The sequence below is a fragment of the Orbicella franksi genome, chromosome 4 (assembly GCF_964199315.1).
Source record: "Orbicella franksi chromosome 4, jaOrbFran1.1, whole genome shotgun sequence".
Lineage (NCBI taxonomy): Eukaryota > Metazoa > Cnidaria > Anthozoa > Scleractinia > Merulinidae > Orbicella > Orbicella franksi.
In genome coordinates, this window is record NC_138148.1 from 13,873,920 (window position 1) to 13,889,729 (window position 15,810).

The 15,810-nt window shown below is 39.0% G+C and overlaps 2 protein-coding genes across 2 annotated transcripts; both read right to left on the reverse strand.

The window, feature by feature from the left end:
* On the reverse strand, nt 1–3,464 carry LOC145485318 (uncharacterized). Its single transcript, XM_081464000.1, has one exon. The coding sequence runs from the start codon at nt 2,549–2,551 to the stop codon at nt 1,097–1,099; it is 1,455 nt and encodes a 484-aa protein (XP_081320126.1). The 5' UTR covers nt 2,552–3,464; the 3' UTR covers nt 1–1,096.
* Nucleotides 3,465–11,185: 7,721 nt separating this feature from the next.
* Nucleotides 11,186–12,211, reverse strand: LOC145485531 (uncharacterized). Its single transcript, XM_081464190.1, has one exon. The coding sequence runs from the start codon at nt 12,209–12,211 to the stop codon at nt 11,186–11,188; it is 1,026 nt and encodes a 341-aa protein (XP_081320316.1).
* Between the last annotated feature and the right edge of the window lie 3,599 nt (nt 12,212–15,810).

Below are 15,810 nucleotides of genomic sequence, written 5' to 3' on the forward strand. Positions count from 1 at the left end.
TATCCAATAGTTATATCAGAGACGGTATATATGAAGGTGGGACGATTTGAGTGTGGGGCTCCCTAGTGGTCACTAAATGAGAGATGGATCTTTACACGCGAAAACCCCACACCAAATCGTGGAGGTAGAGTGAGAAGTATCTTATTCTTCTACGGTCACCGTTTAAAATAACCTTGAAATATGGACACAGGGGACCATAGATTGACAGCTAACATTGTTGAGAATAATATGCCCCATTTTATTTCATTACTGCTGTTCTTTCATATATAACAAAAAGGCACAAGAAATGCGAAGACAGGACAAAAATGCCTCAAACTATGACCCGCTAGTGGGCCAGGGTCAAGTCCGAATAGAGTGAAATAATTTACTTCCAAGGCGTTCTTATACTTTCCTGGGCTGACACAACCTTTCTTTTTGTTTAAATAACTCCCGAAAACGAATAAAAAAGTTTTTTTCGTGGATTAAGTGAAAGTTAGAAAGCAGTTATTTCCTTTCTGTTCTACTTTTATAAAACGAAATAAAAAAAAACAACTAAAAATTTGTCCTCAATGTCATCCAGCATTATACTAGCTTTCGTCGTCATTTTTTTCCCGTGGAGGTAAAATAATTCAATGCCATTGATTATGAATTACAAGTTAACAATGTTATGACGTCATTAATCACGAGGTTTCACCTGAAAAACAGCTGACGTCATCGTTCAGGAGGAGCATCCAGAATAGTCATTGATCACTATATATCATTCAGCAAGACTGATATTGTATTTATATTTACCGTACCTAAATTCGCAATAAGCCTATCAGAAGCCATGTCTACTGTCCTGATATCCTGCGATATCAAGTCACTGACCAGATATGGCTACGATATTATGCTCACGTGGCCGAATTTGGGTACGGTAAATGCCTACTTGTACCTTTTTGGCTGACGACTGACTCAAGCTTTCTTAAGTCTGGAAGTCTGTTTTGTTTCCAGATCTTCGTGATTACTTCATTTCGGTGACGAATGGCCAGTGAAACCTTTCACTGTTTTTCGTTCGGACCACGTGACCCGAATGTACCGACTACGGTGAAAGTTTTAGGCCTAGAAACTAGGGAAGGTTTTACCAAGGGTCGTAATTGCACAGGGCGTTAGCTATTACATTACTGATAGCATTCTCCACCACTCCTCCGCAGTCCCCTCTCTCCATCCTCTTGGCATAATGTGTCTGATCATGGGTGGCGCCTATTCGACTGTTTGAAATCTGGAATGCGTCAATGATCTGGACACCACTGTCCCTGATAGCCTGGTCTGTCAGACCATTGAACTGTGCCACGCGAGCCGGGGATGGATTTTCTAGCCATTCGATCATGGCGCGATCCTCTCTCCATGGTAAGCTAACCGTGTTCACCCAGAGAAATCGCTTGACCCCTCCTTCAGAGCGATTCATTGCTTGAATTGCCTGTGTAAAGGCGCGGATTTTATCAGCCATGAATGATGTCTTTGTACTTTCTCGCAAAACCCAATGTCCAAAGTTCATAAAAAAGAGTTTGCCGCTAAATACAGTCGAAGGTAGACCCTTAGAGAACATAGACCGTCTGGTTCTCGGGTGAACGTACACTTCGTGAGGCATTGAGATGTTGGGAAAGGTGAGGGGCCAACGCGTTCCACGCGCGTCGAACACCCACTCAATGCGTGGGATCTTTTCAAACACCATCTTGATGTGCGTCTTAGTACAGCCGTGACACGAGCCGTGTAAACGCGTCACCCAGTGATATGTTCTATATCGCATGTGCGAGTCACCAGTGAACACGACCTCTGACCAACCTTGCCTGGCAAAGCATTTCTTGATCTCGTCGCTACTGTAATGATGCAACTGGCAGAAGTAAGGCAGCCAGTGAAAACCGTGGATTTGATCAAAATCATAAACAGGATCAAGCTGCCACTGGCCGCATCTCTCGACACCTGGAATACTACCACACTCAACCCATCTCCCTGGGGCAATTCCGCTCTCTTCTTGAGTGCAGTATCGGGTGTATCCCTGGGGTTCAGGGCCTGAAGTAACGGGTAGGTCAAAGGGGCTGTTCTGTACATGTTGCAGAACGGCCTTCGTATGATATCGATACTCAAGACTGTCGTTATTAACGTAGGTTAAGATAACCAGGATTATATACTCATCCGCAAATGTTAACCGCAGGGTAGCATTGTAAATGTCATCACCAATGTGAGTCACGCTGCCCGTGACCATTTCTTGTGAGCCAAACGCCTGGAGGCGAAAGTTCGAGCCTCCCGCTCCTTTGTCACGAATGGCATTTCGTGCGTCAACGTTACATTTGTCGTTGGGTGTTGGACTGATGGTGAACGATATAAGCTGCCATGCTTGCGCTCCCTGTGGAGGCTGCACCGTGTAGAGGCAGCCCAAGTCAAGAGCTGGTTGGGCTGGTTTCTTCACGGGTTCATGTCGCTTCCAAAGCTCCTTGAATAAGACAGCGAGTGTAGTGATAAGAAGAAACAGAAAAAGAACACGGACTGGTCTGAAGCAGCCTTTGATGTATTCCCCTGTCGCTCCCTTCTTCATTACACGCCCCTCTCTCTTTGGGGCCTCCTTCAATCTGTACGAGGAAAGCAAAACAGTTTTTTTTTAAAGAAAAATGACAAAACACATACATTACTTTCAATACGAGCTATTTACACCACTATTAATGTTTTTCTTACAATACAATACATTACTTGCCATATGGAAAGCAAAACAGTTAGCTGTTAGAGTCTTCTAAATGAATTACAGCGCTCGGTTTCAATGTGGCATGTCGTACGTTTTTCTTTTTCAAGGGAGGTATTGTCTTTCGACCCCGCCACTCGTCCAATTTTAAACTAGATTTCGGGCGCTGAGGTAAAAGAGGTTTTCACTTCCTACCACCATAGTAGTGCTTAGTTAGTTACATTTTAGCAAGTCCAGTCCATAAGCAAAGCTATAGGAGAAATTCGACTCGTCATTTTCAATTTAATCGACCTTATTTGCATCACAGGGATGATCGAAAAATGGCGCTAGAACAGCAGACATGGTACACAATTATTCGTGGTTTCCTCGAGGATCTCAGTAAATTATAACCATTTGCCGACTTGGTTACCTAGTGTGAATTAACCGACAAAAGACGATTATGAATGAAACGTTGTGGATTAATGTTCCACGGCCTACAAATGTCCGGAAGGTTGTCCTATTAGTTCCGTCAGGTTTGCGCTTTTGCCTTAACTGGTTCTCTTTTCTTGGCTCGACTTCTGTCGGTTTTTCACGTTTCTTTTGTTGTCCAGCTTTCCTTCCTATCACAGGTTTGACCGGGAGGTTTGACCAGAACTCTTCTCCTAAAGCCTAGCGTTCTCGGATCATGATTAGAAACGTTTGACGGTTTAAACGGCATCGAGCGAAAACTTACCAATCTGTGAATTTCTGGTTCTTCTAAGCTGTATATTTGTTTAACGAGAATGAATTCAGATTCCAGCTATACAGTCGAAGAGGAGTCACAGTTCAAGCTTATGGTTCCTGAATCGAACTATTGCAGCACCTCTCGTGAGGGATCACTGAGTTCTTTTAGTGGTAACACGAACTCTTCATTGGTAGCCTTAAATGTCACAAGGAGGACACTTCCCATACACTCTTTCTTTTTTATAAGAATATTGTTTTTCCGGCCCAGGCTGAATATTCCTATTTTTCTGCCGATTTTAGGCTGAAAATATTCTTGTGGTATTCTTTAAATTATAGCATATGACATTTCCGTTTAAGGATGTTTAGGGGTATCAATTACAAGTGTTTGGTGTTTAGTTCATGTCTTTTGCATTGTACATATTTTGTGTTGCACAAATACATTAAATGTACCGCTTATCATTGAACATTTGGCTATCGCTAGTGAAGAGTGTTCTGTTTGTTGGCCAGTTTTGCCGTTTAGCGAAAGGAATAATTTTATACAGTTAAGTAAAGACATATCTTTGTATTGTATTTACAGATTTTCAACGCACGAAATTATATTCTTTTCACAATTTCAGCCTCAGATTTATTCTTAAAATATTCTTAAAATTTCGCAAATTTCAGCCTCCATGTTCTTATAAAATATATTCTTATAAAAAAGAAAGAGTGTAACGGGCCGAGTAGGTATGATTCCTTCGGTATCCTCAGATAACGTTAATTTCAAAACCCATTTCCCCCTAATAAGGTTTCGTTAACGTGAGGTTGGACGTTCTTTGATTGTATTTAAAATGATTACTCTCCTTGATATAGATCGTTGCGCTTCACAAGGTACAACTCAAGTAACCAAACCAGTTTAGCTACATATCCGAATAAGATCGATCGCGAGTCATTTAGTAACTACAAATAGCAGGAGCCCATTACCTGCAAATACTTAGTCAGCCTATACTGAGCTCCTCAGCAAAGTAAATTGTTTAAATTGATTTTAAGTGATTTTTTTTAGGTGTACTGAGATACTTTAACTGGGCATTAACCGGTCCGACCGGTAAAATTAAATGTCTACCTGGATCTTCTAAACACACGCATGTAGTGTACATCACACCGCTTTCTAAATAATTATCGTCTTCAGATCTTCATCTGTCAGCAAATTCATTATTGCCCGTTTTAAGATATTTATCGACAGTGAGTAACTTAGGCTACTCTTTGCAATAGGTGCTATTTGTTAATAAAAGTGCATTCACGCTTGTTAGGCTTAGATCAATACTGTGTCGCAAAATAAATAGGTTTACCTTAAAGAACTGTTAAGCCTACGAATCATAAGCGAAACATATTTACAAGAACATAATTATTCGCTCGCTGGTTTTTGTGGATCATAAAACCAACGACTCTCAAAGACCGTTTTTGAAAACTATAGTTTGGGCAAAACCACACAATTTCAATCAAAATTGACTTACCAGCGAAATGATTGATATTTCTTTTCTAGTTCGGGGAACACCTCTTGTCATAAACACAAAGATCCATCCACGTTTACGCTGATTCAAAATGAAATCAACTTTTTGTTGACGAGTGTTTTTCTTTCATAAAAATCTCGAATTTGGAATTGTGTTTTGATGAGAAACTTTAGCACGAGGTTCTCATTGTGCGCCCGCAGTGCTATTTTATTATTTATAATAAAACGGATTCATTGAATGCGCAGCGACCTGTGACGTTTAACTGGTACCTGCTGTATGCTTCGGTCTAAGCTCCCCAGCATTGCGTTGAAAACTGGTGATTTTGCCACTGGGCACGTCGCATGCGTTCAACTGTTACATATCACTGCGTCACAACCTCCATTCATTGGCTTTTTGTAAGTTACTGTGAATGATCCAGGGATCATTCACGGTAAGGAAAAAAGTCAAATATTTTCGATTTGGCACTTTCTTATTTTTTACGATAAAAAGCAGGAGCCATAATCGGGGACGGAGACCGTAAGCGCGCGCCATTTCAAGTATTGGGGTTGTCCCCATGATATGGGACAATAATTCTATTTTTAGAACAAATTGCGCCATCACCTGCGGCACACGCGCGTACATGCTGCGAGGATTTTTGCGGATGTCGCGCGGGGGAAATGGCGTCCGAAATTCCCGAAATTTTTCATGTTTTTGGCCCACAACTCAACGCGTTTACGTCTGTTGGAATTTTGCTTAAGTATTTTCGTCGTAAGCTGCTCCAGTTTGAGTGAAGTAAGACAGTGTCGAATTTAGGTATGTTCCGCTCTAAGCTTATATATATCACTGACCAAATTGTGTTCCGACGGATGCTTCTTTTACATGAGCTGTACATTACTCCACTTTAAATTTCACATATGTTGAAGATTAACAGCTTTTCCATTACACAGCAAAAAACTAGCTAGATATATTTAGATATAGCAGAGCTTCAGGACTTCATAGTTTCCTAGCTCCTCTTGCCACGCGCTTGCAAGGAATTTGTCAGTCTATCGCGACCGAAAAGTAAAACAAAATAATTGCTAGTTTGAGTTTCGCTTGAATTGTAAGCAGCGCTTGATGTTTCATCAAGGCTTAATAACTTTACGTCCGTAGATATTGCTCAGTTTTATTCGTGCAAAAATCCAGTAAATTCTCTGTTGTCGATAAATGAGAGCGCCCGCCGATGCGTGTTTTGTGCAGCCAGTAAACATGACAAATTGCACCGAAGTTCCATCGCACTTTCGTGTGAGAGCGTACATCGAACTCAAACAATAGCTCTATAGTTTTTAAATGTGTTTAAGATTGATAAATGTTTGAGAACATATTTAGCTGAGCTGAAAATATGTGAATAAAGCAGAAATAATCACCAAAGTTACGATTACGCTTTCTTTAATCAACTTGGAATAATGATTTCGATTTTGTTGATCGAGTTATCAAAACTCCTTGTCTATTTTCATTTTTGCAGTGTAAAACTTCACTATGCTTATGTTGAAGAAACACACATGATGTTAGTAGCCTTTTTTGCGTTCGTGAAATTTGTTGCAGCATCTCAGCACAAAAGATAACGAAAGAAATCTTTGTCAAGATTTGTTGACAATTGAAAACACCGACTCGGACTTGAAAGTGCACGAGCTGCACTATGCAAATGAGCTAATTGTACGCGTCAGACTTTCCTTTCACTGAACTTTTGCAAACTCACCAAACAAGCAGAAACAATAAGAAACCATCAAAACAGGTTTTGGTTATGATTAACCATTGTCTGAGAAACTCACAAATTAACTCGATACCAGAGTACAGAGTTTTCTTGCTATATTCTTAAGTCAGAACAAACGTAAAAACATACGCGTAAGCTTACAACTAGTGTGAGCAGATCTTATTATTCATTTCCAGCGCGAGATTTAAGTCTTGTTTTCTACCCTGAAAAACCCACCTTTTCCGTTAGTTCTGAGCATAAAACTACATATAAGTGCCTTGGTTCGTATTCCCTGCCTTATTCCCTGCCATCGCTGCGGCGTCGACAAAATCTGGATCGGACCGGACCGGACCGGATCACGGATCGGATCACGGACCGGATCACTGACCGGATCACGGATCGGATCACGGATCGGATCGCGGATCGGATCACGGATCGGATCATAGAAAAAAAAAAAACGTTTTAAAGAAAAAAAAAATCGAATCGTTTATAAGATAATAATAAATAAAAAATAAAAGTGGAAAACTAAAATATGTTGAATAAAAATAAGAATCCCGAATTTGACGCAATGACATGTTAAGTAAAGAGAATGACAAGAGGTCATTTAAAAAGCCACACAAGCGCCTGATTTACGACGAATTTAAATTGTAATGAACAGGCAGATGTAGTGATATTTGATCGTTAGCTGGCTTGAAACTTACGTGAACCTCCCATTCTCGTTTTTGAAATTGTTGTTAGTATCAGTAGCTAATTCTCGGCTACTTTTTCGTGTCAAATGTGAACGTTACAGTTAGCGTTACAGTTAATGAGAAAGCTTACGTACGAAAGCTTAAGGACATGACTTGCATTAAAGGAGCTACGTCACGATTTGCGCATCTTGAAAAAACTAGCCTAGTTTTTCAAGTTCGTCATTTGTAGTCCTCGTTAATCTTTGCCATCCTTAACGATCCTTATTCCGTTTTGATTTGTTCTTGCCTCTTAAGTGCTTTCTATCCTAGAACACGATCATTTTAAGGTTTTATTCCATATAAAGGCAACTCTTTACGACCCTAAAAATGACTTCAAAAATCGTGACGTAACTCCTAAAATGTTGTCTATTCTCGGGTTGCGTTATCGTTCACACTATCGATGTTATTCCTATATTTTTTTGTAAAACAGCTATATTTCCTTGAAATACAAATGGTCTGTTTCCTTTTATTCCAGTACGAAATATCGTATTCCAAACTCACATCTTGTAAAAGTATAGACTTGTCTCAGAAACGGAAATTGTTTGAAATCATCAGGTGTTTAATATTATTAGTGTTTTTAGTTTTTGTGTTTCGATTCATACGTTCGTCCTATTATTACCATGCTGACGCGTTTTATGACAGTTTACCTTTGATGCAAGCGAATATACGAAATATCATTTATCTGAACTGCGGAGAAAGATATGAAGACATGATTGATCATCGCAATCAAAACCCAACAGCCTGAAAAAAATTCATCTGTGACCAGCTCCCAGTTGGCTTGATATTATAAAAGAATAAAGGAATATCACACCTGAATTAAATAAAACGTTCTGCTCACAGTAGTCACTCTAGTGTAATTTGCTCAACAAACTTTTGAATTTTGAATCTTGAATTTTGAATTTTTTTTTCCTTGATCCGATCCGTGATCCGATCCGTGATCCGATCCGTGATCCGATCCGTGATCCGGTCCGTGATCCGATCCGTGATCCGGTCCGATCCGATCCAGGTTTTGTCGACGCCGCCATCGCTGTGAAAAATACGCAAGAGAATCTCTCAACTCTCACCATTTGATCACGCAACGTGACAACATCCACGCGAGAGCCCCGGACATGTGCGTGAATCCGCGCGGATATATGACGTCAGGATGGCGCAATTTGTTCTAAAAATAGAAAAATTGTCATAGGTGCGCGCGGATCCCAAGACTTACGGTCTCCGTCCCCGATTATGGCTCCTGTAAAAAGTCATGAAAATCAAAAATTGACATCAATTTTCAATTTTTGACTTTAAACAGAAATTGAATGGACGAATGACCCACGGACCGTAAATCCTCCCTCAGGAAGTCTTTAGGAGAGGAAGGGGGGCGCTTATTTGAGGGAGGCACTTTATCGAGGGGGAGGGGAGGGGGGGTCGCTCATTTCATTTTTCCCAAATCGTGGAAAAAACTTCATCCGCGCGTAAACAACAACATAAACTGTTCATCGACATAAAAGGCTGATCCTAAAGTTCAAATCGCGGCACCGTTGGCGCTAGCACTTGTAATTTTTTTCCAAACTTAACGTGTTCACAAACTGAAACAATGTGCAAATCTAATACCACACGACGAAAACTATACAATCGTTGTTGTCTCATTACTCGTCTAAAAAACGGGGGGAAGGGCAGGAGGAGGGGGCGCTCATTCGAGGGGGGCAGGGCGCCTACTTTAAATCTTGGCTGATACCAGGGGCGCTTACTCGAAGGGAGCGCTTATTCGAGGGGGGCGTTACGATTTACGGTATTGCATCTAAAAGCATCCGGCCCCCTCCCCCTTATCTTGGGCAAAAAATGAAAAAATCACGGAAGGAAGAAAAGCCGGCAGGGCAAGCAAAACAAAACCGACCCCCTCCCCCCCCGCTTAGTTTAATGTCTGGATCCGCCACTGGCATCGCTTACTTAATGCCACTTTTAAGTATTTAAAGGAGCTCAGTCATGGTATTTTGGGTTAGTTTGGCAACGTACAAAATTTCATTTAAATTGAAGGAAACCTGAAAACAATAGTTTACTAAGATAGAAAACACTTACGAGATACTAATAAACATGAAAGAACAAGGATGGTCAAGGATGGAGAAGTTTTACACGGATTGTAAACGAAAAAGCTCCGATTTTCAGTTTGCTAAATCTATATATTTATGACTTTTTGCTTATACGGTGAGAATTACACACCTGGTTTTGCTTTATCGAATTTTTGCAATAATTCCACTTAAAGATCGACGATTGCACATGAAAACTGTTTAAATTAAAATGCCCAGAGTTAGAAGTTTGGCGTCTTTAGAGAAATCTGTTTGAGATTTGTTCATTAATCGGGATGATCCCACATAATATTAACAATTTCCTTATTTCCACACCTTACAGTGCTTTAAGGCGTATTGCACCATCATAATAAAACATAAGCAGTTGAATAATTTAAATTGGAACTATTATCTGAAGTCTGTAATTGCAGTAGGCGACATACAAAGAGAAAGAACTTGGGTATCAAGCTCGTACCTTTGTTTCTAAAACTGTTACACCGGAGGACAACTCTCACAACACGGCGGATCTTTCTGAAAGATGCTCAAAAATAACTTTCATAAATGAACAAATGTTTTTCGGTGTCCATCAAATGATACCTCAAAATCGACCAATAACTCTAATTACTAAAACAATATTAAAAAAGGTTATCTGTTTATTCGATATAACAACTGCTTGACTCCCTTTTCAAATTAGTTTTTTACTGCAGATCAATTTTTCGTGAAAAATATTTCAGGGGTTACATGTATGAAAAATGAGAGAAACTGCTGATATGCGACCGCTGCACAAGAGCCGACTTTCGAAATCTTAGCGAGTAACAATGATGAAAAGTACAACATTTACTTTTTTTCAAAATGTTTAAAACATGGATTCTATTTTCTACAAATAACTGAGTATTTCCACATGTAAACTACTTATCCTGACTACAATAACGTTATTTAGTTATTCAGCATTATAATTTCTGGTTTCTTCCCTCTGTTTAATATGATCTAGATTCCTGGTAACTATCTTACTGACGGTGTTATATTATTTTGCTTCAGGACAAAAGCTGTTTTAAAAGCCACTTTATATATGATGAGTCTCGTTAATTGTGCAAATTAGTCGATCTTTGTCATCAAGTGTTCCGAAAGTATCTTTACTTTCCCAGCAATGGATTATAGTATTACACAGCGAATTTCAAATGTAAGAAGAAAAAAAATAAGGGTCTTGGACCTACAAGTAACCTTCTATCAAAATTCAGATCAAATTTTAGGAAACAGTCCAGTCTCTAAGTTGCCAAAAAAATTTAGCCTATATAAATAAGCGACCCAGGCCGAGGAGATGCATAATAGCCTTAACTGGCTTTGTAAAAACACAGGATAAAACGCATTTTCCATTTTGCAAATACACCCAAACGAAAGAACAAATTTCATGTATTAAAGCTCTCGTGTGTGCGAGGTAAGATGTTTCCTTTGAATGTCTTCTCTTTGAATGCGTTCTCTTTGACTCGCCCTATGAGTGAACGAGAAAATCTTAAGTTTTTTACTTCTTTCGCCCTTTCCAGTATATCTTGAAAATAACCTTTTACCTTTGTCATTTTAGATGTACCGTTGCGTGCATTTGAGGGGATAACTTTTAATTGCTATGATAGACTTCCCTGTCTCATATGCTAGCGGCAAAGATGGACCACTAGGTTGGCGACAGGAGCCAGGGAAAAAAACTTGCTTCGCTTTCCGACGTGTTCTTATGGCCCAAAGGTAATGATGTTCACAGACTTTTTTTTTATAGTGAATTGGCATCAGTGAAGAGAGCTTCACAGGACTGGATCGTGGATTGAGGAGACTCCCTAGGGGGTCTGTTCCTGCCATGCTCTGCTTCGTCGTGTAACATCAGTCTCCTCAACATTATTTGGCGATCCAAACAATCTTCTTTCCATTTCTTTAGCTCCTTGAAAATCCTTCTTCAAAATCAACTCGATAAAAGCGATTCTAAATTGTTTCTTTCGTACTGTGTAAATGACCGGATTAAGAAGTGAGTTGAAAATCATCGGTAGAACGGATACGTGATAAAAAGAACTTCCCAGAGCATATGATACACCATGCATTAACCGAGCTGTAATGAACACTAATATGAATGTTGGAACGTAACACAAGCCAATTGCTAATATTATTGTGGTCGTTAACTTTAAAACTTTCCTCTCCTTTTCAAATTTCGTTCTAGCCTCTAAGGAAACTTGTTGAGAGAGAATCCGTTTTTCGTGCTGACGGGCCTCTTGGTAGACAAGAACTTGAAACAAGACGATCACAAAAACAATTACTCCTTGAAAAATAAGTGAAATGGCGCGCAAATTTACTAAAACGACTCGTAATGGTACGACACCCCACACAAGGATGGTAGCGGTCATTAGGCGACGTTTAGTGACCACAGTTCCATGAATAAAAGGATGTTTAATGGCCAAATACCGCTCTCCGCTAATTAACGCCAGATGGAACAGCGATGCAGCGGAGAAACTGAGAAAGGAGATGAGAAATGCTGACATTGTTTTGCAAACATCGTTAGCGCTTTTGCCTCGAAGATGAAAAACAGTGGTGGTTATGTGTAGAGGTTGTACAACAAGACCCACCATCAGATCAGTAAGCGCCAAACTTGCCAACAGAATGTTAAGGTGTGTTTGTAGTCGTCGTTTGGTTTTCACGGCCACAATTACCAAGGCGTTAAACAAAACGGTAAAAGGACAAGATAACGATTCAATGACAGCTGCTACGACAAAGAAAACGTCCAGATCACCAAGAAAAAACTGTGGGATGTACTCTGGCAAGAGAAAGACTTTGCAACTGTTTTTAGTAACGTTTGAGGTAGAGGTGGAATTCATCTTTCTTCTACATTGAAACGTAGGATCTCAAATGATTCACCGCAATTTTCGCCTACAATACTGCAAACTCACGCTGCCGGCTACTTCAAGTTGAGAAATTTTATCCTTTGATGTTCTTTTACAAGGCACCGGCCTGGAAAGTAGGGATTAAATAAATGTAAAGTTGACAGAAAGCTTAAAGGTCTTTATAGGAGAAAATCAGTTCTTTGGTTTGAGTAACACAATGCGGAAATTTTTATTGTATTGAACTACTTTGTATTCAAGTGTCCAATTTTTAACAACGGAGGGGATTTCTTGCAGGATCTCTCCTAAATCGGTTTTACATGTTATTGGGTAATACAATTTTGTCAGCTTTTTCCTTTTCAAACAATTTTGCATGTAACTGAAAGTTACCGTTAAAAATGGAGTTAAATTCTAGATTTGCTTTAGTTGGATTTTAGCGCGAGTTGTAAGTGTAAAAGGATAGTGAAAGGCAGGGAGGGGTGATGAGAGGCACGGTAGCGTGGAGAAGCAAGCGAGAAAGAGAGACAACATGTTGCAGCTGCCAACAGCCAAAGGATTCTTATTCGAACTGAGCTGAAATGAGATGCAGAGCTCTTATTTATACTCGCTTAAGTAAGGGACTGATGCGAATTGTTGTTGCTTATCATTTTCGAGTTAACCAATCAGAACGCGTGAAAACACTACACGCTTGTGTGATATACACTAAGTAATTGCACACGAGTTATTTATGTTTCAAAGACCTAAACCGAAGGACTTTTCCTGATCGTTAGGCGACCCATGCTTTACGTTATTCAGATGTAGTCATTCTTGCCAGCCAGGAATCAGTGGTCCTTGTTTTGCATTACAATATCTAGTTTCTTGTTCCGTTGGTTCAATATGTTCTAGATTACTTGATTAACTATCTCACTGACGGTGTTATATTATTTTACTTCAGGATTAAAGCTTTCAAACGGCCATTATGTAAAATCGTAAAACGAACTACCACAAAATTAGGTGAAGATTATGATTTAAGGAGACGCTTAAATATTGTGAATCGTTTTTACAAATTAGTGGATCTTTGTCACAAGTATTCTAAACAGTGGTAGATATAAATGATCAAATATTTCCTGATGGTTTCCTAGATAAATAAATTCTTTTATAGTCAATGAACTCAGACAGTCAAGCGCAAAACTCGAGTTCATGCCGAGTGAAAATGATTTTCCTTGTTGCGCAAAAACGTGATAGGTTCTTTCTTCCATTAGCTTGTATTGTTGTTTTATTTTTGCATTCAAAAGAGGCAAAGCAATCTATGGGGCTCAAAATTTGATTCACAGATTAGGTCGAAAGGATGAATTAAATTTTATAGCTTTGAAAAGGACTATATAGAACTTTACTAAATTAGCAAAACGCAATTGTTAAGGAATATATTTGTTTTTGAATAAATAGCTTTGTCTGGTTTCGTTGAAAACCAATACAAAACGTTTGAAATTTCAAACTTTGTTTCAGTTATAGCTTTCAAGGTTTTTCCGGCTTTCTTTTACATGACTTTTAAAAAAAACAATCTTTCCTTGTTACCGTGGAAACACTAGTGAAACTTTGGCAAGACTCGAAAGAAAGGTGAAATTTGAGTTTCTGTAGCTGTTGTCGTTTATATGTTGTTTTTGTCTAGCCTTATTACCACAGCTTCAGTTTTATGCTTGAATGAAACAGTTTTAAATTTCTTAAATGCAATGCTGAAACTGTCTTGGATTTAGAAGAAACGTTTTTCTGATTTCTGGTTTTTATAGCGAAATTTTCGATTGAAGAAACAAGTAATTTTGTATTTCTTTGAACACTTACGATTTTCAGCTAAAAAACATTGATAAGATTATATACGTCGGCCCGTCAATAACCAGCTAGAATTGACAATTGACACGGGCCATTACAAATTTTACTTAACACATTAATAAAATATTGCTAAACATCACTGTGAATCATATCTTTTGTCATTTTCGGCATTAACTGCCTTTCGTGGTGGTTACATCTGTACTTCACAAAAGTCTTTACTTCCCCAGCAATAAATACGGATTCCGAATGAATCCGAAAGAATCCGAAAGAGCTCGCTAATCCGCCTGTTCTGCAGGCTATTTTAGCACTTAACTTTCGATTGAGGTGCATCTTATTGCCCAGTGGAATCAAATTGGTATTTGATGACTAACCTGATATGTTTGTTTATTAATGAATTGAGTTTCAATTTGAATTTAGGCTGTTAATTGTAAATAATATTTTTAATGACAGTTTTTACCACTTATGGAAAATTCTACTGGCTTTTTGCTTAAAAGACTGAAGTTGTTAAATTAATAATATCGAAATTTCTTCCACTTCACTCAGTGCGATTAATATTTCTAAGAGTTTAATTACTTAGTGTGAACTCTTAAATAAAGTTATTGTTATTATAATTATTATGAATACCTGTTAAGCTGATTCATTATATTCAGCTGTCAAATTTTTAACTTTGAGATTTTCTTTACGATCTAAATGAAATTGTCTCAAATTTTGGGTTTCCGGTTTTTGACTGTAACTTAAAATTATCGTTAAAAACTGAGTTTAATTCTCGATTTTGTTCATTGTCATTGGATTGGTCACAGCTTGGTGCATTCATGCGATTGCCTGTTTAGTTTTCCGCCGAAAAACTGTCCCGTTATGTACCAATTTACTGGTGGAAACAGCTTCATGTAGTGTGCAAAAATCATGAAAGTAAATTCTGTATGAGATTTGACGAGCTCCATTTACCAGGATTTCATCGCTGGATCGGATACAGGAGTTTTGAGAAGAGAGTTCGAGAAGGGGACTGCCGAAGACGTCCTCTCCCGAGGGGGACCGCCGGGGGCATCCTTCCCCCGGAAAATGGAGGCCCTAAATGGAGGTCCTCAGATGTAGGATTTCTGGCATTCTGAGGCCAAGTCAGCGTATTATAATGTCTCACCTTTTTTAATTTAGGAAGTTCGACCGAAACCCCGAAGACCCCCCCCCACCTTCGCCTAGATCTGCCCCAGCCTCGGAGCGCTTGGAACCAAGCTGTGGCGCAGTAACGGAAGGCCTGGAACTGGCAACTTTGAAAATAAAGCCCCATCAAGCCAACTAAAACTTAGAGGAGCTAGTAAAGGGAAACAGTGTCAGAGTTGAAAAGTGTTTTAATACGTAGAGTCGGAGCTTGCTATGAAGGCACTCTATGATGTTGCAATAGACAGAAGAAATGCCAAAAGTGTAGAAAACAAAAAAGCTGAAAACTTTTTTTAATGCTGAAGGTTGAAAAAACAGGTGGTTAAAACCAGTTCCAGGTTTTTATAATTTATCACCAATTACTTTTTTTACTTGTTGGTTTACACTGTCACGCCATCAAAAATAAAAATCGTAAACCATTAAATGAATTAAGTCAAGGATCTGAGATATGATAGATGATTGATATATAAACAACCTCGCCAAGATTTAGCTCTGTGCAGTTTTTCATTCGCGCGGTTTTTGGAGAAGCATAGAGAATATTTTTTAACCTGATAAACCCCTCTACTTGTATTTATTTTATATTTCAATGCGTTGTTTGTTTGAACAGTTCGCAGAATTACTAGCCAATCATCTCT

Coding starts and splice junctions, on each gene's coding strand:
- LOC145485318 (XM_081464000.1), bottom strand. CDS start 2,551: ATGAAGAAGGGAGCGACAGGGGAATACATCAAAGGCTGCTTCAGACCA.
- LOC145485531 (XM_081464190.1), bottom strand. CDS start 12,211: ATGAATTCCACCTCTACCTCAAACGTTACTAAAAACAGTTGCAAAGTC.